General features: G+C 33.5%; 3 protein-coding genes across 3 annotated transcripts; 2 read left to right on the top strand and 1 right to left on the bottom strand.

Annotated features, from left to right (window-relative positions):
• The first annotated feature begins 1,717 nt into the window (after window positions 1-1,717).
• Window positions 1,718-3,935, top strand: LOC111486974 (DELLA protein GAIP-B). Its single transcript, XM_023134166.1, has one exon. It carries the CDS (start codon window positions 1,886-1,888, stop codon window positions 3,647-3,649), a length of 1,764 nt encoding a protein of 587 aa, XP_022989934.1. The 5' UTR covers window positions 1,718-1,885; the 3' UTR covers window positions 3,650-3,935.
• A 4,074-nt stretch (window positions 3,936-8,009) lies between these two features.
• Window positions 8,010-10,325, bottom strand: LOC111486975 (protein C2-DOMAIN ABA-RELATED 7-like). Its single transcript, XM_023134167.1, has 4 exons — window positions 10,199-10,325; window positions 9,947-10,074; window positions 8,654-8,749; window positions 8,010-8,539 (listed from the first exon to the last, which is right to left on the bottom strand). The coding sequence occupies exons 2-4, from the start codon at window positions 10,055-10,057 to the stop codon at window positions 8,225-8,227; spliced, it is 522 nt and encodes a 173-aa protein (XP_022989935.1). The 5' UTR covers window positions 10,058-10,074; window positions 10,199-10,325; the 3' UTR covers window positions 8,010-8,224.
• Window positions 10,326-19,093: 8,768 nt separating this feature from the next.
• Window positions 19,094-20,515, top strand: LOC111487636 (uncharacterized protein At4g22758). The gene is made up of 2 exons (XM_023135113.1): window positions 19,094-19,849; window positions 20,051-20,515. The coding sequence occupies exons 1-2, from the start codon at window positions 19,612-19,614 to the stop codon at window positions 20,236-20,238; spliced, it is 426 nt and encodes a 141-aa protein (XP_022990881.1). The 5' UTR covers window positions 19,094-19,611; the 3' UTR covers window positions 20,239-20,515.
• The last annotated feature ends 5,112 nt before the right edge of the window (window positions 20,516-25,627 follow it).

The raw sequence follows: 25,627 nt of genomic DNA, 5'->3' as shown, positions 1-25,627 counted from the left end.
AAAAAATGGAATTTAATTTATAAATGATGGGAATAGAAATGGGGTGTGAAGTGAGTAGAGAGGTGTAGATAGATAGGTATGAATCTTTTTGAAATAGAGATATAAACAGACACCAAGAGTTGTGAAGACTTACAGAATTCATGAAATGGAATCTTTTTTAGTAGATATGATGAGTATTCTAAGCCTAAGTTTCTGAGTTTCAGGTATTATTCTCTAATATTAAATGGAGCTTTCCTCTTGGATAAGGAACCTTTATTAAATTTAACAAACCAAATTCAATTTAATTTACAAGAGAAGAGAAAATGATAAAAACAAAGAAGAAAATGGGAGATTTTGATGAGTTTATAAAAGGATATACAAGAGTTTATATTATTTTTTAAAAATAAATAAATAAAGTGTAGATTATTTATTATTATTATTTAATATGATTTTTTTTTCTTTTTTAACTAAAACACAGACGGGATTGTTAGATAAGATCCTTCCATGTAGCAGCATTTTAGGGGGCAAACTTATAGTGGATATCTAGGCACCCATAGTACCTATGTAATAATCTAAGTTCATTAACGTTGATATTATCCTCTTTTGTCTATGCTTCATTTTATTCTCCAACTGATCTGATGTCTTAACTAAAACAATGAGGCAAATTAAGATGAAAAAATATTATTTTAAATAACTATTTAACGGGTTAATTTTGATCTCCAAGGGATAGGGATGTTTTTTTTTTTTTTTTTTTTTTTCTTCTAAAGGTTGCATCTTGGGGGGAAATAAAATACTAAATTGGGAAGAGTAAAAGTTCAAAAAATCACCTTGAAAACTGAGAGGTTAGGATTATAGCGAAGGGGAATCCAGGATTGTTCCGACAGAAATATAGGGGAAAATAAATAATAATAATAATAGATAAAAGGGGGGAAAAAAACGGTAAAGCATGAATCAGGAAGAACGTGGGGCCCACAGGAGAGAATAGGGACACGTGTGAGAATCGTAGAGACAGACTGGAATCCAGTCCAGGTTGTACTAGCATAACTTTAGAAATAAAATAATAAATAAATAAAATAAAAAAGCCTTTTGGGGGTATGGTAACGGTGTGGGAGCGTCGCCGTAGTGCGCTGTACCAGCTGAGATGAGTTGGGCCTTTGCGTCAGGAAACCTGTGGGCCCTCGGCCCATTCACACATTTTAACCTCCTAATAATAATAATAATAATGACATTTGGAATATTCATCTATAATTATTTACTATTTTATCTAATTAAATTAATCAGCTCCTTTTCTTTTAGTGTGTTTATTATATCAATATTTTTTAAAAAAAATTCAACAACGATGATTTATTACAATAAAAAAAGTGTTTAAATTAACTTAATTTTTAGTAATTTTAAGTTAATGTAAGGAAGAAATAAATGATGATAGAATAAATTAATTAGTAAAACAAATTCTGTAAAAAAAAAAAAACTCAACAGTAAAAGATAAATTTAGGAGTTAGATGTAAATAATGGAGCGGTGCCAAAAATATTAGTAATTAAAATGTTTATGTTAAATTTATAATTAAGAATAATTTTATATTACAAAAAAAAAAAAAAAAATTGGGGTGAAGAGTGCAAGGCTAAACGGTGTTAACGGCGTTAGATTGGAGGGCTGGTTGTGCAGTAAGATATTTGTCCGGAATTAGAAGTGACGTTTAGGGGGCCGTTTGAGGTCAATTGGCTGATTCTTGTTATGTAGGGCAAAGCAGGCGGTGAAGAAGCTGATTCAATCAATCAGAAGAAACCGGTTCACGCCATTTTCCATTCCCAAACCCTCTCATTCTCTTTCCACCTTCACCCAATTTTCTACCCACCTCTCCTCCACGGACCACAACCACTTTATCCGCCGCCGCCGTCAGAAGACAAGATGAAGAGGGAGCATCATCATCTTCATCCTCGCCCGGATCCGCCTTCCATGGCTGCCGCTCCTAATGGAGACACTTATTTGAATACTGGAAAGGCTAAGCTCTGGGAGGAGGACGCCCAGCTCGATGGAGGAATGGATGAGCTTCTCGCTGTTTTGGGTTACAAGGTTAAGTCGTCGGACATGGCGGAAGTTGCCCAGAAGCTCGAACAGCTTGAAGAAGCTATGTGTCAAGTTCAGGATACTGGGCTATCGCATCTAGCTTTCGATACTGTTCACTATAATCCCTCTGATCTGTCGACTTGGCTTGAAAGTATGATAACGGAGCTTCATCCGCCGCCTAGTTTTCCGCAGCCGCATCCCTCGCAGATGAACGATTCGTCGTTTTTAGCCCCGGCGGAATCCTCCACCATCACTTCCATTGATTACGACCCCCAACGACAGACCAGCAGCCTGATTTTTGAGGAGTCTTCCAGTTCTGATTACGACCTTAAAGCTATTACGAGCAGCGCGATTTATTCACCAAGAGAGAACAAGCGTTTGAAACCCTCGTCCGAGTCGGACTCGGATTTATTCTCTACCTCTGCGATTGGGGCATCCAATTCTGCAACTCGCCCCATAGTACTCGTCGACTCGCAGGAGAACGGAATTCAACTGGTTCATGCTTTGATGGCCTGCGCCGAAGCCGTGCAGCAGAACAATCTGAATCTGGCGGAGGCTCTGGTGAAGCGAATCGGGTACTTGGCGGTTTCTCAAGCAGGAGCGATGCGGAAGGTCGCCACGTTCTTTGCCGAAGCATTGGCACGCCGTATCTATAGGGTCTGCCCTGAAAATCCCCTCGATCATTCAATGTCCGATATGCTTCAATTGCATTTCTACGAGAGCAGTCCGTATTTGAAATTTGCACATTTCACCGCGAATCAAGCGATTCTTGAGGCCTTCGAAGGGAAGAAGCGCGTTCACGTAATCGATTTCTCGATGAACCAAGGGATGCAGTGGCCGGCTCTGCTTCAAGCCCTAGCTCTACGGCCGAGTGGTCCCCCAGCCTTCCGTCTTACCGGGATCGGACCTCCGGCGCCGGATAACTCCGATTACCTTCAAGATGTCGGTTGGAAACTCGCTAAATTAGCCGAAACCATCAATGTCGAGTTCGAATACAGAGGATTCGTGGCGAATAGCTTGGCGGATCTGGACGCGTCGATGCTGGAGCTCCGACCGAGCGAGGTGGAGTCCGTGGTGGTAAACTCAGTGTTCGAGTTGCATAAGCTACTGGCTCGGCCGGGCGCCATCGAAAAGGTTATGTCGGTAGTGAAGCAGATGAAGCCGGAGATCATGACGGTGGTGGAGCAGGAAGCCAACCACAATGGTCCGGTTTTCATGGATCGGTTCACTGAGTCACTCCACTACTACTCGACGCTTTTTGACTCGTTGGAGAGCTCGCCCAACAACCAGGACAAGATGATGTCCGAAATGTACCTCGGAAAGCAAATTTGCAACGTGGTGGCTTGTGAAGGCAGCGACCGAGTGGAGCGGCACGAGACTCTGACTCAGTGGCGAACTCGGTTGTGCTCCTCTGGGTTCGAACCCATCCACCTGGGCTCCAATGCATTCAAGCAAGCAAGCATGCTCCTCGCCCTATTCGGCAGCGGAGAAGGATACCGAGTGGAAGAGAACAACGGATCACTAACGCTGGGGTGGCACACCCGTCCCCTCATCGCCACATCCGCCTGGAAACTCGGGAACAACTCGGTGGTGGTAACTCACTGAACAGATTCAACTCGCTAAAAACGAGTGGACTCAAATTCCCAAATTGGGCTGGGTTTTTCACCCAATGAAGCAGTGGGTGGCAATAACAACGAGCAATCTTATCTCAGCACTGTCTGTCACCTTGACAGCGTGACCCACCACTCCCAAATGTGCCTTTCCCCTCACCTCTCACTTTTGCCTGCCACTCTTTTTTCTTTTTCTTTTTTTTGGGCTTCAAGGCTTTTGTAATTTTCAATTGCAAATTTCTGAAAAAAAAAAAAAAGAAAAAAAAAAGTATTTATGCTCATTTAATAGTAGTAAATATAATTATTATTATTACGTGGAAATTAGATTGGTGATAATAAAAATGGAAAATGGGGAGGGAAAAGAAAATTAAAAGAAGAGGTTGAATAAGTGAGAGGCTTGACTGTTGCACTGAAATTTTTACCAATATAATGTACTTCTCAATAGCTTAATAAATAATTTACCCAAATTATTATAATATGATGAAAGCCCACAAGAAATGAGGGGGAGACTTCCAATTATTCATCAATATTCAAACAAATTCAGAATTGAAGCAATCAAATTAGATTTGTTTCAAGGGATTTGTCACCAAAACAAACTATTTTGCACATGCATCCCATTTATTTTATGTTAATTACACAGACCTATGCTCACTTTTCTGGTGGTCACACGAAAAAAAGGGTATTTTTATCCATATCGCATAAAATGATTGAACTTAATCTGCCAGGTCGTTATTGTTTAATATTATTGGTTGTTGAATTTCTCATTTTACATTTTTATTTTATTTTATGAATTGATAAGTTATGAGCATGAGCGCAGCTTATCACGACTATCGATATATAAAATAATACAATTTGGATTATATTAATATAACATTGTACTTGCTTTGTAATTTCATTTAAATATTATTCAATTTAAACTTACAAAATACTTGAATCCAACTAATTACTTTATCATTTTAGGGAGACATTTGCATCTTTTTATGAATTTTATTTTTTACACTTCCCAAAACATATTTGTTTTCTTTAATTATGTTACAACAACATTTTACTTTTAGATTTCAAAATACTCTCGAAGAATTAAAAGAATACTGAAAATGATCCAAATTATAAATTTAAAAGAATTTGTTTGGATTGATAAAAAAAATAAAATTATAAAATTAAAAGAATAGGTGGCATGAGGGAGGGAGGAGAGAGAATATGGGGGGTTGTTCTGTGCCACGTCTATTTTGCACATTTAAATTCAGGCTTTCCAAATGGTGGGCCTTTGTGTCCAAAGCAGACAAAATAGGCCCAGACATTTTTTTTTTTTTTTTAATGAAAATGTCGTCCAGAAGCTGACGACATATCGAGAGTTTAGACGACATGGAGAAGATATTACTCCTCTCCTCTGCGATATGTCGGACCCCTCCAATTACTGATTTCTAGTCTCGTGGATATTTATTGTATAGTTTATAGTTATTATACAAAATTATTTCTTTTGCAATCATTTTTAACTTAGTTCTTACCCCAATTACAAATTGTGATAAAATTCACAAACAAATTGTTATGTGGTTATAAATTTAAGATATAAATAGAAAGTAGCGACATCATTTGAATAATGGGACTTTACCCTCCCACGAGCCTAATAGAAATTTGATTTATGAATGGATTATAAATAAAACGTTCATTAAAGAATCTATAATACTTATATGTAAGATGTACTAACAGGGGTAAAACAAACATTTGACATAACTATGAATAACTGTGATTGATCGATTTGTTAGTAATAATTATATCGATAGAAATAACTTATTCTATAGTCCATATGAATGCAATTCTAGATCTATAGTCGAGTAATCTAGAGTGAATATATATTTAATTTTAAATAAAAATTGATTAATTAAAAATTTTATCTAATTAGATAGGTAAAATATAAATAGAGAAAATATATTTAATTAAAGTGTGTAAATTAATATTTAATCTAAAATGAAAAATATATGTTTATTTATTTTATATGATAAATTAAATATTAAAACAATTAATGTATAGTTAAGGTAATACATCTTTCAAATTTGAATGACATTTAAATATGATTTGAATAAAAATATTATATCTTAATATATTAAATATTTATATGCATTATTTGGTAAGATCCTTCGTTATTAAATAAGAAGACATTCGAGTAACTAAAAAGTGTCTAGAGTAGAGAATTATCTCTAAAGCTATCTCTCGTGATTTTCTTAAAAAAAGAAAAAGCCTTAATAAATTTTGGTTTTGTGTTTAAGCAATGCTTTGTTTTATTTTATATAAAATCAAAGTTAATTTTAGTCCTTCCGCCCCATTACTGATTCGTTCATTTTCAATAATGGACTTTCTTAGGCTATCTCCTATGTCAACTAGAATAAGTTTTCATCACTTAAACCTGTATGAACTTACTTTCTCATAAGATCTATGTTCGTGGTTTTAAAATACTTTGCTCACCTATTTACTAGTCTCTTTCATCATCATTGTCATCAACCTACAAATCATAAGTGCTCAAGTCCTCATCTCATCGTAATTCCAACCTATAGTTCTTATCATATACCATTATGGATGTTATCTCATAATCTCTATTAAGGGTGTCTCCATAGTAGGCTTCATAATATCATTATCATTAAAGAAAGAGAGATCCTCATGCATACCAACATTCATCTACCTATGTAGTCACTTGCCTTCATCCGAACAAGATCACAGTTAGAGCTTCTCCCCTCAACTCACCCCTTGTATTCAACTTAAACATGGCATGGACAGATGTTGCACCTCTCCTTCACATCACTAACCTTGATCACGTACAATTAGTGACAATTTTTTCTTTTCATTTTGTTATAATTAATATTATATTTTTAATTTTATTTTATATAATTAGATATTATAATCGGTTCTCGAAATATTGGTAGATTCCACACTCTAAATAACAATAGAAATATAAATTTGTTTTAGGGCCTTATATCAAACATATATTAATCAATGATTTTGAAGGGAATAAATATATGGATATGAATGAATGGGAGGCAAAATGCTTTGTAAGAAGTCAAACATAAATTGAGTTTGAAGTTAACTCAACTTTGAATATTTGATGTCTTTGCCTTTATAGTCAGATTTTTTTGCAAATTTTAAAAAACTATATTTATTTATTTTAATAAAGTTTTTTATATTATTTTCTTAAAGTTATTATTTTGATGAATTAAATAGCAACAATTAATATAAAATTTTATTGATTATTAATAATGTAAAACAAAATATTTATTTAAATCTAAGTAATTATTATTTTCTTAATTGAAATATTGTCAAACATAATCTCCCCTACATCTTAAAAATTGATTTAATATCTTTTCAATATAATAACTTCGGTCAAAAATCAAATGTAATATAAGTTGATAATCTAAAACAATTCATTTGAATATACCAAATGAAACTGTACTACTATAGGTATGTTTTGTTGATTAATATTGATTATTAATGTAAACTCGAAATAACAAATTCAAAATAGAAGAAAAGAAGATTCATAATCTTGCAATTTTGTGTTTATTAATTTTAATTTTAATTTTTGTGTTTAATAGATTCTTAGTTTAGTAGATATTTGTCCGATCTAATAAATTTATGAAATCTGAAAGATGTCCTTCATGAACTTGGAAGTGTGATTTATTAGACGTAAAATTAAAATTTTAAAAATGGATTAGACACAAATAAAAAATAAAAAAATATATTAAACATTTTTAAAAGTTAGGAACAAATCCTATTATTAAGGAGTTAAACAAATCTTAGAATACCACGTTTGGAATGTTTTATTTTCTTTGTTTAAATGATTAGTATTAATTTACATGAAATAAAACTATATATTTCATCTAATTTTTTAAATTAAAATAAATTCGACAGACTTTTGAGATAGAAGGCCCAAGCCCAGGCCCAAAATAAATCCATTACTCCCATACATTTTAGAGGTTTAGTTTCTTAAATACTTTTAATAATGACATTTTTCTGAAAATGTCTATTTTTACTTTCAGGGTTTAAAAATAAGATATTCACCAATTAGATGATTTTTTTTAAGGAAATCTTTAATTAAATTTTTAATTGTAAATAATATTTCATATCTAATTGCATGCACCATTTTATAACTCATAAGCGATTCAAATATAACCATGTCTTCGATACATATAAAATAAGAACGAAAAATAAACACGAACTAGGATGGAGAATAGGTAACGAAAAATCCTTTTTCCTCCCACTCCGTCCTCCATTCCCCGCTTAATTTGGGATTCCTATAATACCCACCGGGAAAAGATATATATAAACGTCCCTAATTGGGAGGACATAGAGTTTGCTGAAGAGAAAATTTTGAAGACATAGAGTAGTTAATATATATGTGATTACAGGATGAAGTTGTCACTTTGCAGAAGCAGAATAAAGATAATTCATTCTACACAACCAGAATTCTAAGTCCAGTTTCAGGTCAACAAGGCAAATACCCTTATTTCCTTCTGCTAACATCTACAAGCCATGGAACTGGGAAACTTATTACATAGTGTACCTAGTAGTGCAACAATTTAGGAACTCAGAAGTGGCTCATACCCTCTTTCGGCAGACCCTTAGATCCCGGAACATCGATCCATTCGAGTTGAATCTCCACCTCACCACACTCTACATTCTTCAACCTAAGGTGCATGTTCTGTATAATTTTCCCTTTGTTCCAAACACATTGGCTCTCATCAGCTAAGTCGTTTGTTCTGCTTGGATATACCCTCTTAACCACACACCCCTCTGGGAGGTTTTCCAGTCCCATCTTCAGACATTCGATGTATGGTTCGATGTCAATTACGGCATCTCCCATTTTGTCATGGTCTGTTACTGTGTCTTTGTCATACACTGACTGCAAAAATGAAAAAGAAAGACAAGAGCATAAAGCAGAAAGTTGCACATTCTCCTCATCTGGTGGTTGGCTTGAAGCTCTCGTTCATAATTATCAAAGACAAATATCACTTACTAAACCGATTGGAGTTCTAAGATCTGCAATAGAAAGAGTCAGTTCATCATTCCATTCAGGATTGCAATTATTTTTCACCACACGGGTCTTCAAACTCTGCACCAGTTTGAGTTATGTAAGAAGAATACTAAAAAACTCATTCAAGATTTAAATGAGAAGGCGTAAAGATATCAGTAATGTGGACTTTAGTTCATTAGTTTGAAAGCTTGGGTTTTCAAGTTAAGAGTTAGGAAACGTAAAATTCTGTGTTCAGAAATGGGCATTGGGAACTTTTTTCTGAGTGATTTATGTTTGGTTCATAAGTTTCTTGCAGTACAAATCCGGAGAGATGTATTTCATTGATTATCAAACAGTTTAGCTCTAAGACAAGCAATCCAATGTATCAACAATCAACATAAATCCGAACTTCTCAAACCAGGAATCAAATGCCTCAAAAAAGTAGATTAAGACTAAGTTGGATCAACTGTTCTGACCATAAATCTACCTATTGGCATTCGCAAGAAAGTTTGATGGCACAAAGCATAATCTAGTACATATATAACGCCTAAGCCCACCTCTAGTAGACATGGTCTTTTTTGGGCTTTTCCTTTCGGACTTCCTCTCGAGGTTTTTAAAAAACATCTGCTAGGGAGAGGTTTCCACACCGTTATAAAGAAGGCTTCGTTCTCCTCCCCAACCGAAGTGGGATCTCACAACATACCAATGAACACCAAATGATCATATAATTTTGTCTACATTTTGTGCTTCATCCCATGTTTCCTGTTATTGTAAATCACCAAGCATTCACAATACTTCTTTTGCCTATACAAGAAGAAACCTCTTTGTTGAGTGTTGAGAAGTTACAAGAATTTGAGCACACAAACGTCCTACAATCGTATAAAAAATCCCCCCAAATCGAAAAATAACAAACAATACAAAACTAAGCCGCCATTTTAGACAAAATTCAATCAAATCAAATCAACCTGGTGTTATGGCTAAGATGGTATCATGATCTCTTAACTGATATTGATCAAACCAGATAGATTATCACTGATTTTCTTTTTATTTTTTATTTTCCCTAGAACCCTGCAAGCATATCCGGCTAGTCTGAACTAGCACAAACAGTCAGTTTCTTTCAAACGCCAATATGTATATATATACTTCTAGGGGTAAAGCAGATGGACGTCAGAGCCGAATAACGTAAAAGGAGCTAAAACAGTAAGCATCCATTCAAGAAATTGTAGCAGAAAACATAGTAAGATCATCAATCTCGCCAATAACAGAAAACTTCAAGAAAGAAGTCAAATCGAATACCTTATCGCCCATAGTGACGACGACAAAAGGATCACTGCTACGAGTATCACGAACAGCCAGATTAGAACCGCGAAGCACCCGAATTCGGAGAAGACCCAAGAAGTGTTCCATCGTGGAGCAAATTAGACCTCAATCGTGAAGAAAATCAAATATAAACAATTGCAGTATGGAGTTGATAGAAATTTTGATTATCACCAAATGAAAAATCAGAACTCAGAAAGCATCACAATGAGTTGGAGAAGAGAGAAATACTGAATCGAAGAAGGAAGATTGAAGAAGTGGCCGGTCGGAACTCGGGGAGTTTCTTTGTGGTCGACCGTCGTCGCCGCACTAAATTTTAGCGTTGCCTGTCAGGTCCCTAGTTTTTTATTTTCTTTTTCCTTTTATTTTAAATATATTAAATTCGGATGACCAAACATTCATTTTGTTATTTAATTTAAAAAATAATAATAATAAATTAATGAATTATTAAAAAAAAAAAAAAAAAACAACAACAAGTTTACAGATCACTTTCCATTTAAATTTTTTTTACTTTGGGGGAAATATTTCAAGTTATTACCATGAGATTTGAATTTCATAAAATTGAACCGTTGCAATGTGTCTTGGTTAGTCCGTTTTACTAATTCCCACATTTATCTAAATGGAAAGGAAGGTAAAAATTGGAATAATGCGTTAAATAAATAAATGAGTTAGAGATGTGAATTTTCGACCTGACATTAATAAAAAAATAAAATCTTAGAAATTTCATCCATTTTAATTATTTTATTTGTATTTGTAGTATAATATTATTTATGGTATGCAAAATTCATGATCATGAATAATCATATGGTTGACCTACAATTATATTTAAACAATAACTTAAAAGGTTTATACTTTATTAATAAAATCAGTGTCTTATCATGGTAATATTGTTATTACGTCTCACTTTGTAATTGTTCCAGAAGTTTTTGATTTTGTCTTTAAATCGTCCATTTCAGCCTATTCCCAGCTTGCCTCGCTCTTAGGTTGACCCTTCTACTTGACTATTCTACTCGTTTAATGTGTATGGTCCTCTCTCGCCTATGGTGGGATCAACTATGATATACTTAACTGATTCTTGGGGAACAGAGGGCTCATGGTACCAATTACCCTTCCTCCTTTGCTTTGAGAATCGTGTGAACTGAGTGCATAGAAGGGAAAGAGGTCCTCATACGGGGAAGTTCATCTACAAGATCTGGTGGTGCCCTCATGGGTACGTTCCTATCAGAGTTAGTCTAATCTAATCAAAGTCAACGGACTCACATAGAATACGGGGTGAGTTTTCTCCGAGTTGGTCGCTTGAGTCTATAGGCTATCTCTTCTATTCGGTTCTCTACAAGGTTTTTATAAATATGTTAATTAAGAATATTAATATTTCAAAAGATGACCATATGGGACTCGACTTTAATCGTTAGGAACTACTGTATGTGAAGGTTTGTCCTTTGATTTGCATGGATGAGAATGGTTTTTGTAGTCGATTCAATATGTCTACCATTTCAAATACTTGACCAAATAGAGAGATGAGAATATAATTTCATGAGATGAAATTTACTCATTAACATAAGTAGATGAATAGTTTCCTCTTTAATAGAACGACTTATAGTTCGAATGAAAATTAATTAATTAATTAAAAAATTTTAATTAATTTTACATCTCCATAACGTCTCCGTGCTAGTTCATAGTAACAATAAAAGAATCCATTTATATTATATGTTATAATATTAGATATATTAAAATAAAAGAGAAAATTATATAGATGGTATTTGATATTAAAATAATTAAGGTTATTATATATCTTTTAAATTTAAATTAATTGAATATATATTAAATAAGATTTAAATATGATATTCTATTATATAAATATTTAAATATATTATTGACAAAAATTTTCTTTAAAAAGTCTCTACCAATAGAAACTTTGGATTGACCCAAATGAGCATCCCACATTCTCTCCGCTAGATAGTAGATGCTCTATCTCCACCAGGAACCTTCAATTTAGTTAGCTCGTAGCTCGTAGTATGTATGAAAGTATAATATAAGAAGCGTGTCATGGAAATTTGAGCATGATATGAGTTGACCTGATGCATGTAAGAGCACGTTAAACATTATAATGTACACTTATCGAGGAATGAACCATTGAGCTATGATTTGATTGAAATCGGAGCATGCCTTCAGTGTGATACAAAACATGTTATAGAAACCTATTATAAATGTTTGAGCATAGAATGAGCTGAGCTGACACATGTTGAATGTTATTATGCATGTTTACTAAACTCGTACACATTGTGTCCTATGAACTGAAATTCATGACTAGGTATCCATGTTTAGATCATTTTGCTATGTCTCTATTTCATATGTTTGTGATGTATTCAGTTATACATAAACGATTAGAGGTTCAACAACTGACCTTCAATCATGAAATTGATTTAGGGGTTCGAATAACCATAGAACTGGTTTATAATATTTTATGACTTATGATGGTACTCTATGGGGCTATTCTGAAGTTTTCCAGTTAGCTTCCTATAGTGAGCCTGTCACAAGGGATAGAGGTCCATAGTTGTACCTTAAGAGTTTGTTATGATTATTGTTCATACATGTGAGTTATGCAGTTATACGTGGATGATTGAGGGTTCACCAACTAACTCCTAATCATAAACTTGACTCGATTGTCAGGGGTCCAAATAACCATAGAACTAATATATGATGTTTTATGACGTACTGTTAGTTAGTTTTCCTTTGGTGAACATGTCACTAGCGGCAAGGGTCCACAATTGCGCCTTAGAGTTTGTTGAGCCTTAGCATGCATGAACCCTATGAGATTGACATTAAGATCACACCTTGAGGACTTAACGATATGATGATAAAAGAGACTAACAGAAACGACTAATTAGAAGATCTAGAGAACTTAAGAATGTTATGAGGGCTAGAGGTCCAAATAGGACCGAGAACCAAGAAAATAGAATGAGTAAACCTAGAGTAGTCTAGCAAACAAATTAATTAAGGCACCGACCCCCAAATGAGAATAAGGCACCAAATAAATTAAATAAGATTAATAAAATTTTATAATAAACTATGAACTACCCGCAAACTACTTATTAAATATATTTTATATACTCAATCGTGCTATTTCAATTTTTTTTAGGTGGAGCTTGAGCTAGCAATCGTGGCAGAGGCACACATAGGTTATAGGTCCCTGGTTATAGGGAGTCTTGTCACACTTAAAGGCTAAATTTCCTTTTGTACTTATATTTTAAATTTTGTATTTTATGTATTTTAAATAGTTTGAGTAGTATGTTTTGGTGGTCTCCATTTGTCTTTTGTAAAAGAAAAAATTTTATTACTATTCTCGGGTGTCACATGTGCACCAACTTCCACTTTATTTGTCCCTAAACCACATCCTATTAGGAGATACTACTCTTATACCATTTGCAATGCCCCATGCCCAAGATTGAAATTAGAATTCGGAATCAAGATTCAACACTTGATGTCCCTGTCATTCTCCTGCGACATGGTCACGTGGTTTTTTTGTTATTAGGATAGGTGAATTATTATGGATCCACCTTTCCTTGCTTTTTAAAAGTGAAGACTATCCCTACAGACCAACACGAGTCCTTCCATATGCTTACTAGTAGAGGCATATGCTCTTGCCTGAAGATGGTTCCAAGTAGTCCTCCTTGTTGCGCCTGGACCCCTGTGTTGTTAACAGGTTGTTTACGCGACCCTCCATGCAATTCATGGCAATATGTCTTTCTTGACCATACTGGAAGCATGCTCTAGTGCGAGTCAAGCATCATCCCAATGTTTCCTTCCATTCATTGCACTAGGGCCTCCCTTACCCTACAAGGTGCACCTTCCTTTTTTGTGACTCAATCATAGGAACTTCATGGTTAAATGTATTTTACTTGGAACAATTCCATATAGGGTGACCTCTTGAAAATTTACCGAAGTTGCATGTGAGTGAGAACAAAATATGCCAGAAGTATTTGTGTTGGTATGTAGAGACTTCATTATTAAGAAGCAAGGAGTGTAGGTAATGTAACCATGTCGCAGGAGATACAATGGAATGTTGGGGCTATCAAGTACCGAATCTAAATTTTGAATCTTTATCCAAATCCTAGGCATGAGCCGTTACTGTGATGTAGGAGAACAAATGGAAACCTTCCTCTAACAGATACATTTTAAAGTTTTGAGGGAAAGCCAAAAGAGGACAATATAATTTAACGTGGGAATATAACATAGACCTAAATAAAAAGTCAAAGTTAGAATATTAAATCTTGTTTTAGATACTAAAATACAATACAGTAAAATTAAAAGCTTGGTGGCAAGGGTAAAATAGAAATTTGAGACGTTGTATTAGATTTCGTATTTTCAAAAGAACTGCAATTATTAGTCTTTAATCGTTCTCCATTTTCCAATTTAGCCCCTAATATTGGTCCAAAGCTTCCCTAAATTTTATAAGCACCTTACTTTCAACACATGCTATTTTTAGTAATTTTCATTAAAGTCATTACTTAAATGGGAAAGATGGGTAATAAATAATAATTTTGAAGGGGAAAATTCATTTCATTTGAATTTGTATTTTCAAAACAATTACAATTTGGTCTCTAATCGTCCTCTATTTTCCAATTCGGCTCTCCATTTTCTTCAACAACTTCCCTCCATTTTACTTCTTCTCTAATTTCAAAACACTCTACTTTTAGTAATATTTACTGAATCATACCTTAAATATGAAAGATAGATGGTAAATACTAATTTTCAATGGTAAAACTGTAATTTTACAATTTAACCCTTAATTTTGGTAATAAAACAAACTCTTCCCTACTTCTCAACATTATTCTAATTTTAGTCATTTTCATTAAAGTCATAATTTAATAAGGAAAGATGGGAAGGTAAAAATTGAAAATTTTCACAATTTTCTTTAAATTGCAATTTGGTCTCTAATCGTTCTCCATTTTCCAATTTTTGCCTTTAATATTGTAAAGAAAAACTTCCCTAAATTTTACAATTCCCTACTTTCACCCCATTCTAATTTTAGTAATTTCCATTAAAAATCATAACTTACATGAAAAAAAAATGTGGTTTAAAACAAACTATATATTTAATGAGAATTAACGTAACAATAGTGTGTAATATTTGAAATATTTATTGATTAATAATAAATCTATTAACCAGGGAGAAAGGCTTTTAAAGTATAAGAATTTAAATTGAAAAATGAGAAATAAAAAATAATAATAATTGAATAGCTTCCAAACAACGCCATTAGTTTAATTATTATATTGAAAACTAAAATTGGTAGGTTACAATAAATAATTTCTCAAAAGAAAGATATGACATAAATATGCTACAAGTATATTCTCAGTACTAAAAAGAAGGATAGTGAAATTACCATTATGGACAATATCAAGAAGCTCCCAGGACATTCTTGGCCATATGAATAGTATATTAATATTTATTTAAATAATTTACTTTTTTTTTTTTTTTTTTTTTTTTTTTTTTTTTTTTTTTTTTTTTTTTTTTTTTTTTTTTTTTTTTTTTTTTTTTTTTTGGTTTGAAACAACGGATATTTTATTAATGATTAATATCATTTCTTGGGTTCCACTCAATAAAATTCTTTAATAAAGCTGACTTATTCAAGAAGGTACTAAAGATCTATTACCTAATTCCCAGTTGGATTTTATTCAAAGTTTATTAAAATGAAAATTGGCTAAGATTTTTTTCTTTTTTTCTTTTTGAAAAATTAGAAACAAAATATTCTGAATATAATACTATTTCCAAAGGACAATTCAGTCCCTAATGTTAGTCGTTTTTTTTAATTTCATCCTTTATAATTTGTATTCAATAATTGTACATCAAGATACTTTTTATTAATTAGGTTGAAAAAATATCTTAAGTTTTAAATTGACATACCTTATTCTAATAGTCTAAATCCACAGTAGATAGATATTGTTTTCTCTAGGCTTATCTTTTTGGACTTCCCACCGCTAGCAAATGCTATCATCTTTGGGCTTATCCTTTCGAGCTTTCCCGAAAAGTTTTTAAAACACATATACTAGGGAGTAGTTCCACACCCTTTATAAACAATATTTAGTTCTCCTCCCAACCCAACCAGATATCGCACGTATCCTTGTTGGATAACTATTCTATTTTTAAAAATTATTCTTATTTCTTTATAATTCATTTTGGGCTACCAACAAATATGAAAACTGAAAAAAAAAAAAGAAAAAAAAAAAAGTTTATGTTTGGCATATTAGGTGTGAGAAGGACGAAAAGAGAGAAGGGTGAGCAAAGGAAGAGAGAATCACGCAATGCCAAGAAAAACTAAACCAGATATGCCCAAATATGAGGCTTCTGGGTCCTTCCTTTTCTACCCTTTGCTGGCCATTTGTGCCATAGAACCAACCAAAACATAAATGTGGTATCAAAATAATGCCTCCACCAACACCATCTGATATACTCAAATTGCTTACAATAATACTATTCCACTCATGAATCGTGTTTCTTGTTGCTGCTTTTACAACATTTACAATATCAGTGGACTTTCAAAGAGATAGATAGCGTTTCAAACATTGTAATGAAGAACATTCAGTTCATCCTTCTTTTAGCTGAAATTAATGAAACATCTGCGACTCATTCACCAAAACAAACTGTAGAAACAATATCAAGCTTAAAATGTCAAATTTTGGGTATTTGCCTGTGTGTGAACATGGCCAACGAATAACGTTATCAGATGGAAGGAACCTTTTTTTGACAAATCAAAACTAAAAACAGGTTGCTTAAAGCTAGAGATTTTCCTGTGAATTGGAAACCAACTTTCTATCTTTGGGACCCATGAGACCCAAGCGGAAGCTTGACTAAGTGTCACAATTGCTCTTATTCGAGCATAATAAATGATATTTGATATTACCTTCGAGTATTCTTTCGAGCTTCCCTCAAGGTTTTTAAAACACGTCTATTAAGAAGAAAGTTTCCACACCTTTACAAAAAAGTGTTTCGTTCTGCTCTCCAACTGATATGAGATCTCACAATCCACTCATTCAGGGCTCAGCCTCCTTACTGACACTCGTTCTTCTCCAATCGATGTGGGACCCCCACCAAATCCACCCCCTTTAGAGCTAGCGTCCTTGTTTGCACATCGCTTTATGTGCACCCCCTTCGGGGCTCAGTCTTCTTGTTAGCATATCGTTCGGTGTCTAGCTCTGATACTATTAGTAACAGCCCAAGTTCATTGCTAGTAAATATTGTCCTTTTTGGTTTTCACTCTCGGAGTTCCCCACAAACTTTTTAAAACGCATCAAAGAAGAGGTTTTTGCATTTTTATGAAGAGTGTTTCGTTTTACTCTTGCAACCCGATGTGAGATCTCACACCCATGGGACCTAAACTAAAGCATAGCTCAGTGTTTCAATTACCCTCGTTGGCCACTAATAAGTGATATTTGATATCACCTTTTAACAACTCAGACTTGAATAGTTCGCACAAATGGTCTCTATCTCATAACTTGGAAAGTGGTTTTAGAAAAAGTTTTGAAAAGCATTTTTCTAAAATGGAATTAAATCAGAAATTACAAAGTCAACAACTTCATAAAGCTTATCTAAACTGCCGCACCCCCTACTACCAGCAAAACCAGCTGGCCAAGTCGTGAAAAGTGAGGCGTATATCTCAGAGGCATTTACACAAACAGGTGGTGCGCATGCAATTGAAAACTATAAAAGAAATATCTCGAAGCCAAGCATGAATAGAAAACAGACAGAGAAGATCAGTAGCCTTAAGGGCAGGGGGGCCACCAGGTTTGAAAAGAATTACCAAAAGCAAACCAAATTTGAATTTGGATTAAAAACTTAAAACATGGGGCTTCTGGGAAATCCAAAACAATCAAGTAAAGGGAGTATTCACAGCGCAAATAATGGAACCTGCTTCGAATCTCCATTATGGAAAACGAACTGTATTCACCGCCGAATGGGTAGCTCCTTCACGTGCTGTCGCTGCCATTGATGAACAACAGAGCTTCTTCCTTTTTGTACATGGAGCTGAAATCAATTTGTTTTACTCAATTTTTTGTTTTTTTTTTTAATTCCATTTCGATATATACGGCCTTTTCCTCTCGTGAAAGCTCATTTTCATTATTAATGAGTTTGAATTTAGTGCACGTTTGATAATGATTTTAATTTTGATTTTCTTTTTTATTTTTTAAATTATTTGTATTTATAAATTACAAATATATTTTGGAATTTTAGTTTTTAGCTACTTCCTATTAATTTTTAGCCCAAATTTATAATGTTATTTTAAATTCACAGCATAAAACATTAAGCTCATTTTTCATTTAGTGCACGTTTAATAATTATTTTAATTTTGATTTTCTTTTAAACTTTTGAAATTATTTATATTTATAAATTACAAATATATTTTGAAAGTTTTCGTTTTTAGCTGACCAGTTGTCTTAGTTTTATTTTTAGCTCAAATTTTAAATTTTTATTTAAATTTAAAGTATAAATCCCTAATTAAAAAAAAACAGACACTAATTATCTCTAAATATTATATTTTAATTTTATTATTTTAGATATTTTATTTTAATCTTCAATATTTTAAATATTTTATTTGGTCTTAAACTCTACGTATAAATTATTTATTAATCATATATTTATTCAAACGCTCAATACTAACTCAAATTTTATTCTGGAATAAAATTGTTCATAGAGCCCTTAATAGTAAATTTGATAAAAATTTAAGATTATATGTAAAGCATAAAAGAAGGGAGAAAACATAAATTAGAAAAAAAAACAATAAAATACAAAATATGTTGGATTTTAATTTAAAATGGTTGAAAAGTAGGTTTAATAATATAATTTATAAATAATAAAAATAGATGAATTACCATTGGAATTTAAATTATTAATGAAGGAGAAAAATAAAAATAATTTGTGAAGCAAAATTAAGGCTGAAAAATGTGGGGGTCAAAATAAAATAAAATAAAAAGAAGAAGAAAAAAGAAAAAAGAAAAGGAATAAGAAATAAAAGCATTTAATAAACGAATCGGAAAAAAAAAAAGAAATTAAGATATATTATGGTTGTTGGCCCTAAAACAAAGCCCTAACCCTAAGCAAATCCATTTAAATACCACCTACCATCCTCCTCGGTGCCCACAATTCTCAACTTTCACCATTGTTTTCTTCTTCTCAATTCATTGCATTCCCTTCTTTCTCTCCTCTCTCTGCAAATCAATTCCGTTTCTCGCTGTGATTGTTTTCTTTCATCCGCCGGAATAGGTTCGAGAATTTTTCAAGGAGTTGTGAATGGTTGAAAAAAATTCCAGTAGTAGTAATTACATGCGCTCCCTTTTGGATTCAAGGGCGAGCGCTCGTCTTCCTCTTTCTGCTGCTTCTTCTTTTGCTTTTGGTTCTTGCAAGGAAGGCTGGTACTACCGCTGCCTTGGTGTTGACCCTTGAGATCTCTTTCTCTCTAATCCATATACTCATTTGAAGGAATTTTCATTTTCTTTAAGTTTTTGCGATTTTACTCTCTCGATTTTTTGATACCGGCGCTAGCTTCGGTGAGTTTCTCGGGGCTATTGTCGTCGGTATCCGGTTCCCTGATTCGGATATAGTTTGAAGGAAAAAGAAGGGATTGCGATTTCTTTTTTTTTTTTTTTTTTATGAAGATGTTGCTGTACAAGCAGAAGAAGAACCAGAATGTTAAGGGCAATAGGCTGTTGATCAGCATCAATGTGCTCGGCAGCGCTGGCCCGATTCGATTTATTGTGAGCGAGGAGCAACTTGTTGCTGATGTTATTGATACCGCGTTGAAATCCTACGCGCGTGAGGGCCGGCTCCCAATTCTTGGCTCTGATCTTCACCATTTCCAGCTTTATTGTCCTAGTGCTGGACCAGATGGTAATTCTAATTTTATATTTTATTCTCAATTCATTTGTGTTAATTCGTTGCAATTTTCCTTTACAATCATGTTGCATGTTTCTAATCTGAAAGGATGGAGAAAAAAATTAGATGTTATTCGGTATTTATCTCATTTTGTGGTGGGGTTCTCTGTTTTGAGATGTTTGGGTTCTCTCATGTTGTATGGGTTTTTTTGTGCAGCCTTGAGTCCATGGGACACAATTGGATCGCACGGAGCTCGAAACTTCACGTTGTGCAAGAAACCACAGGCAGAGAAAGTGGGAGAAGATGGAAAAGCAGCGTCACGGCCAGCCATCCATCGCAAAGCCTCAGGGAGCTGGAAGTCATGGATCAACAAGTCTCTGAATATGAAAATCTATTCCCATTGAATCCGCGTAATGATGACGGGTGATAGCCTTCAATTAGGTTGGTTTTAGTTTGTTGTGAGCCTTTGCAATTTGTTTTTTTCCTCCTTTTGTAATCTTTTTGGACCCGTATTTCAACTTGATTTAGAGTTGGGTGGGGTTCCCTTTCCTCTTCAAATAAATACTTAGATTTTACCCCTTGAAACAAATTGCATCATAGTTTTTGATTGGCCATATATTGTTAAAAAGGTTATGGATCGAACTCGAAGAGTGTGTTCAATGAAAATGGGAGTTTGGCGCACATTAAGGAATTGTATAATTGAAAAGGTGGTGGTGGATGGTTTGATGTTGACTGTGTGAAATCTGAAGCGCTATGTATCACGTTTTGTGGGTACTGATTATGTCATTGACAGAGCCTCACTTTCAATGGTGTGTGTGGGTCACCCACCAGCCCTTTTGACCTTTTTCTTTTCCCTTTTTCCTTCCTGTGTTGAAACCAGTGGTTTCTGTTCTCGTGGATTTTCGTTGTAGCAAGCAAGTTAAAATTGTTAAGATAGGAAGAGAGGTCATAAAAATTGACCTGATTTAAGGAGAAAAAAAGCTCTGCCATCAATACATTTTATCTGTTCATTTAACTCAACACATGGTTTTGGGAGGCCTAAATTTTATGCCCGATCTTTGCTACGGTTCGCCTTCGTTTGCACGCGTCGGGCAGCTACCTGCTACTCACGTTTGCGCCTCCTGATGAGTCCATTTCTGCAACTAGTATTTACATTCACCCTTAAATTTTAATTTTATGAATGAGATATTATATGGATTTGGTTTAATGAAAAAGGAAAAAGGTTGTGTTGGAGCTTAATTGAAAGTGGAGTTTGGGTAAAGGTGATGTGATTGTGAGGGTGAGAAATGGTGTTAAGTTTGAAGCTCAACAACACATCTTTCTTTGGTTTCGATTGGATTTCAAGTCATTTTCCAAAATTTCAATTTCTTAGTGGGTGGGTGACTATGACCATCATGCCAAACCCATCCCCATCTAAATTCATCCAATCAGTATAATTCTTCATCTTTTTTATCATTCTAAAACTGGATTGATATTTTTTTTTTCTCCAACCTGGATTGGATTATATTCTTTATCATTGTCTCCATTTCCAGTCCTATTTATATTATAAAAATATATTTGGAGAGAAATACTACACTTTAATATTAAATATATATATATATATATATATATATATATATATATATATATATATTCATGAGCTATTAAAAAAAGAGACAAGATAGATGTTACTTTAATATTGTCTGTTATCTAGAATGCACAAATTTAAAGTACAATTATTGAACATGAGACCGAACGTGTCACACCAAACCAAACACACTATAAAAGGGCCATAAAAGATATAGCATTGCCCATCATAATATCAATTGGAGACTATAACCAAAACATGTAGACATAGTTTTAAATGATGATGTTGGAAATATTGAGGTTGATGGATATTTTTAAAAGAATTATCAAATATCTATATTTAAATTAATAAATACATATACTTTTTAAATAAATACTTTTATTTATGCATTAGGTAAGATAAAAGTGGAAATATTCACTCAGTAAATAATCTCACTGTTGGAGTCCGAGAATGCAAACACATTCAGAATGATAAGACCTATCGTTTAAATTCGTCCCTAACTTGCCTCCTTTCTTTTGGTTGGTCCATGTTTGATATGTTTGGCCTTTTTGCCTAACTTGGGAAGCAATTTGGATTTATGCTTGTGGTCCATCCCTACCATAAGTAAATGATATTGAATTTTTGTGGCTCATTTTGAAGTGTAGCAATAGATAAATTTTTTTAGTTTTTTAAAAGCAAGAAAATAAAATGAAACTAAGATTAAAATTAAAAAAATAGTGACTTAAAGCCAATGGGTAGGATTAAGTTCGAAACAATAATAATCCATCAAGTTGGTTTTTCATCCATTAATATCAAGAATATATATCTTTTTTCTTTTTAAATAGTTTTTTTTATTAAAACCTTAAAAGTAATAATTTGATGAATAAAAATTCTGAATTTTGTAGAGGTTTAGGCCTGGGCCCATCAGAGTATACAGCCCTTACTGCTATAAGGCCCACACGTTTTTCCTTACATGGGCTTACCATGAAAGCCCATTCAAATGGTCCATTTGTAATCGGTGAACTTATTACAAAGAAAATAATAATAATAATGGAAAATAAACACTCAAATCATATTTAAATAAATGATGAACTCAACAAAATGAGCTGATCATAATTCTACTATTTTCACTTGCTTATATGTCTATTTTATAGAGATCACGTAATTTGGAGGAATCATAGATCTAAATTGAGTAACCGAAACAAGAGAAAATGAAGACCAAGCTCAAAACGAGAGGATAGTGTGTCAATGCCTAAGGATCGTCACAATTCTCGTGCTGAATGCTTTCAAGCCAAATGACCCATCCATGTAGTGTCCAGACGCTATTTTCAAGTGTCTCGAAGCTTATATATTCATGTCAAGGATGTTGTGGTCAATATCGTGACTAGGCAGGTGCTCAATAGTGACACAATGTCACGACACTAAAAACAAATCTACCTTCTCATTGAATCCAATACGTCTTGACACAGCCTCGTGAACATGTCGAATAATTTACAGTTTATGTGTCCTCTCTAAGACAAGGAAAGCTTAATGTGTTATGTGTAGGTTTTTAGGTACTTTAGAGACTTTACTTCATATGGTTTCACATGCAGGGTTCATTGGTGTGTTATAGAGGAAGAGATGAGAGTTTGGGCGTGAGGAAGAGCAGGTGAATCAGCTCCAGATGTTGACCACGTGATCCAATTGCCTACAAAGAACACACAACAGTCCCCAAAAGTGGATACCTTCTCAGCCGTTTCCAACGCTCAATATGTGTCTGCCAAACCCTACAAAAGGAGCATGTCAGGATGTTTAAGAACAAGAACATGAAGCTTAAGGATTGCGTCTCAAATTGCACAAAATCCGTTCCCATTCTACTTTAGGAATTATCAACCTTTGTAGTCTCGGACCTAAGACCACGAGAGTTTAGACTTATCATATACAAGGTTGATAGTTCTTAGAAATAGAAAACTAAGAGTATTAACAAAGATTTTCCATTTTTGAAAAAAAAAAAAAATAAATTTTCTACTCTCTAATACTATTTTAGACGTGAGCGGACAAATATTAATTCACTATAATAAAATTAAAATTGACATAATTATTAATTTAAAACTTGAATAAGTTGATACAACTAAGTTATTACTTTTTTTATTTAAAAAAATTGAAAAAAAATTAAACAATAATTTGAAATTGTTGGATGATGAAAGTCCCACATCGGTTAATTTAGGGAATGATCATGATCTTTAATCTAAGAATACACTCTTCATTGGTATGAGGCCTTTTGGGAAGCCCAAAGCAAAGCCATGAGAGCTTATGCTCAAAGTGGACAATATCATACCATTGTGGAGAGGCCTTTTGGGAAGCCCAAAGCAAAGCCATGAGAGCTTATGCTCAAAGTGGACAATATCATACCATTGTGGAGAGTCGTGTTCGTCTAACATGGTATCAGAGCCATGCCCTAAACTTAGTCGTGCCAATAGATTGGCAAATCCTCCAAAGAAGTCAAGCCTCGATTAAGGGGAGGCGTGCTTTGTTCGAGGGGAGGTGTTGGATGATGAAAGTCCCACCATGAGAGCTTATGCTCAAAGTGGACAATATCATACCATTGTGGAGAGGCCTTTTGGGAAGCCCAAAGCAAAGCCATGAGAGCTTATGCTCAAAGTGGACAATATCATACCATTGTGGAGAGGCCTTTTGGGAAGCCCAAAGCAAAGCCATGAGAGCTTATGCTCAAAGTGGACAATATCATACCATTGTGGAGAGTCGTGTTCGTCTAACAGAAATAACTCACAAAAGAGATTTGGATGTGATGGATCCTCCCTATCCTCATTTCCATTTTCATGAAAACTATTCAATCATTCACCAAACTTTTCTCTCTCTTCCTCTATACATACATACATACATATAATGTATATACATAGATATACACATATATATACATACATAGATATACACACATAGATATACACATACATATATATACATACTACATACATACATATATATAATTATTACTAAAATATTATAAATAAATAATAATAATAAAAAAAGAATAGTAAGTGTTGAATCCACAAACTTCACCATGAACCATTTAAAAGGATAAAAAAAGGGAAAAGGTAGTAATTTTTGGTGAGATAAAAAGGAAGGAAAGGGTAAAAAATAGGTGGTTGGGGTTTAATTTATGGAGGGGCCAGGGAGGCAGGAAAAGAGAGTGAGGTAGTTGTCTCATCAATTTTCTCTCTTTTCAAATCCCAACCAAACCATTTAAACTTTAAGTTGAATAAATTAATCTAAATTTATTATTAATTCTAAAATATATAAACAATAAATTTTAATTAAAATTTAAAAATAAATAAATAAAAACTTTACAAGCTAACCTATTATATTCCAAACAAAGTTTTTATTAAATTATTAGAACCCATTGGATTTATTATTTAATAAAAATTGTTCGGATTAAATTTTTTTTTATAAATTGAACAAATTAATTTTAATACTTAAATTGAAATACAGGACGAATTCTAGAGGAGGTTTGATTAGAATCAAAACAAAACTCAGGTGCAACGCGGCGTGATGGGTTATGATAGACTGCGGCATACACATCGTATCAAGTACGTCCACGTGGAACATTACCCCGCGTCAAATCTCCCATGCAGAAAGAAATTGCACCGATCTTGAGATAATTCTCCAATCAACGGCCACGATCTGATGCGGTCTGCCAGATGCCAAAAAAAGCCTGTGGATTAATTGTGCCTCAGTGGGGTTCTGTTTTAAACCGCTCACTACAATAATAACTTTTATTAATATATAAATAGTAATCTCTATGTTTCAGAAATTTATTATTTGTCTTCTCACAATTTTTTTTCCCCTATGTTCATCAATATTTTTTTTTATTATAATGGATTTTATTCTTGGATAATTATTTGATTGAGATTTGGTAACTAAACACATTAAATTCCATCATTATTATTATATTTCTTAATGAAATCATGTTTATTGACGCCACTAAAAGACAAAAATACTAATCAATTGATTAGTTCCATCATTTTTTAAATACAAATAGTAATTAAACATAATTTTAATGATTGAGAAGAGATTGCCATTTGATAATTGATTCGATAAAATTGAATTACCAAATGATTGCCATTATTTCACTAATTCTGCAATGATATTTAAACTTTATTATATTATATTAATGAAAACAAATTAGTATAAATATAGTATACTATATTTATTATTATTTTGGGGTGGGGGGGGGGGGGGGGGGGAAT

This window comes from Cucurbita maxima, unplaced genomic scaffold, assembly GCF_002738345.1.
Source record: "Cucurbita maxima cultivar Rimu unplaced genomic scaffold, Cmax_1.0 Cma_Scf00012, whole genome shotgun sequence".
Lineage (NCBI taxonomy): Eukaryota > Viridiplantae > Streptophyta > Magnoliopsida > Cucurbitales > Cucurbitaceae > Cucurbita > Cucurbita maxima.
Note: the sequence above shows the minus strand (reverse complement) of the source record. Positions and strands in the feature narration are given on the sequence as shown.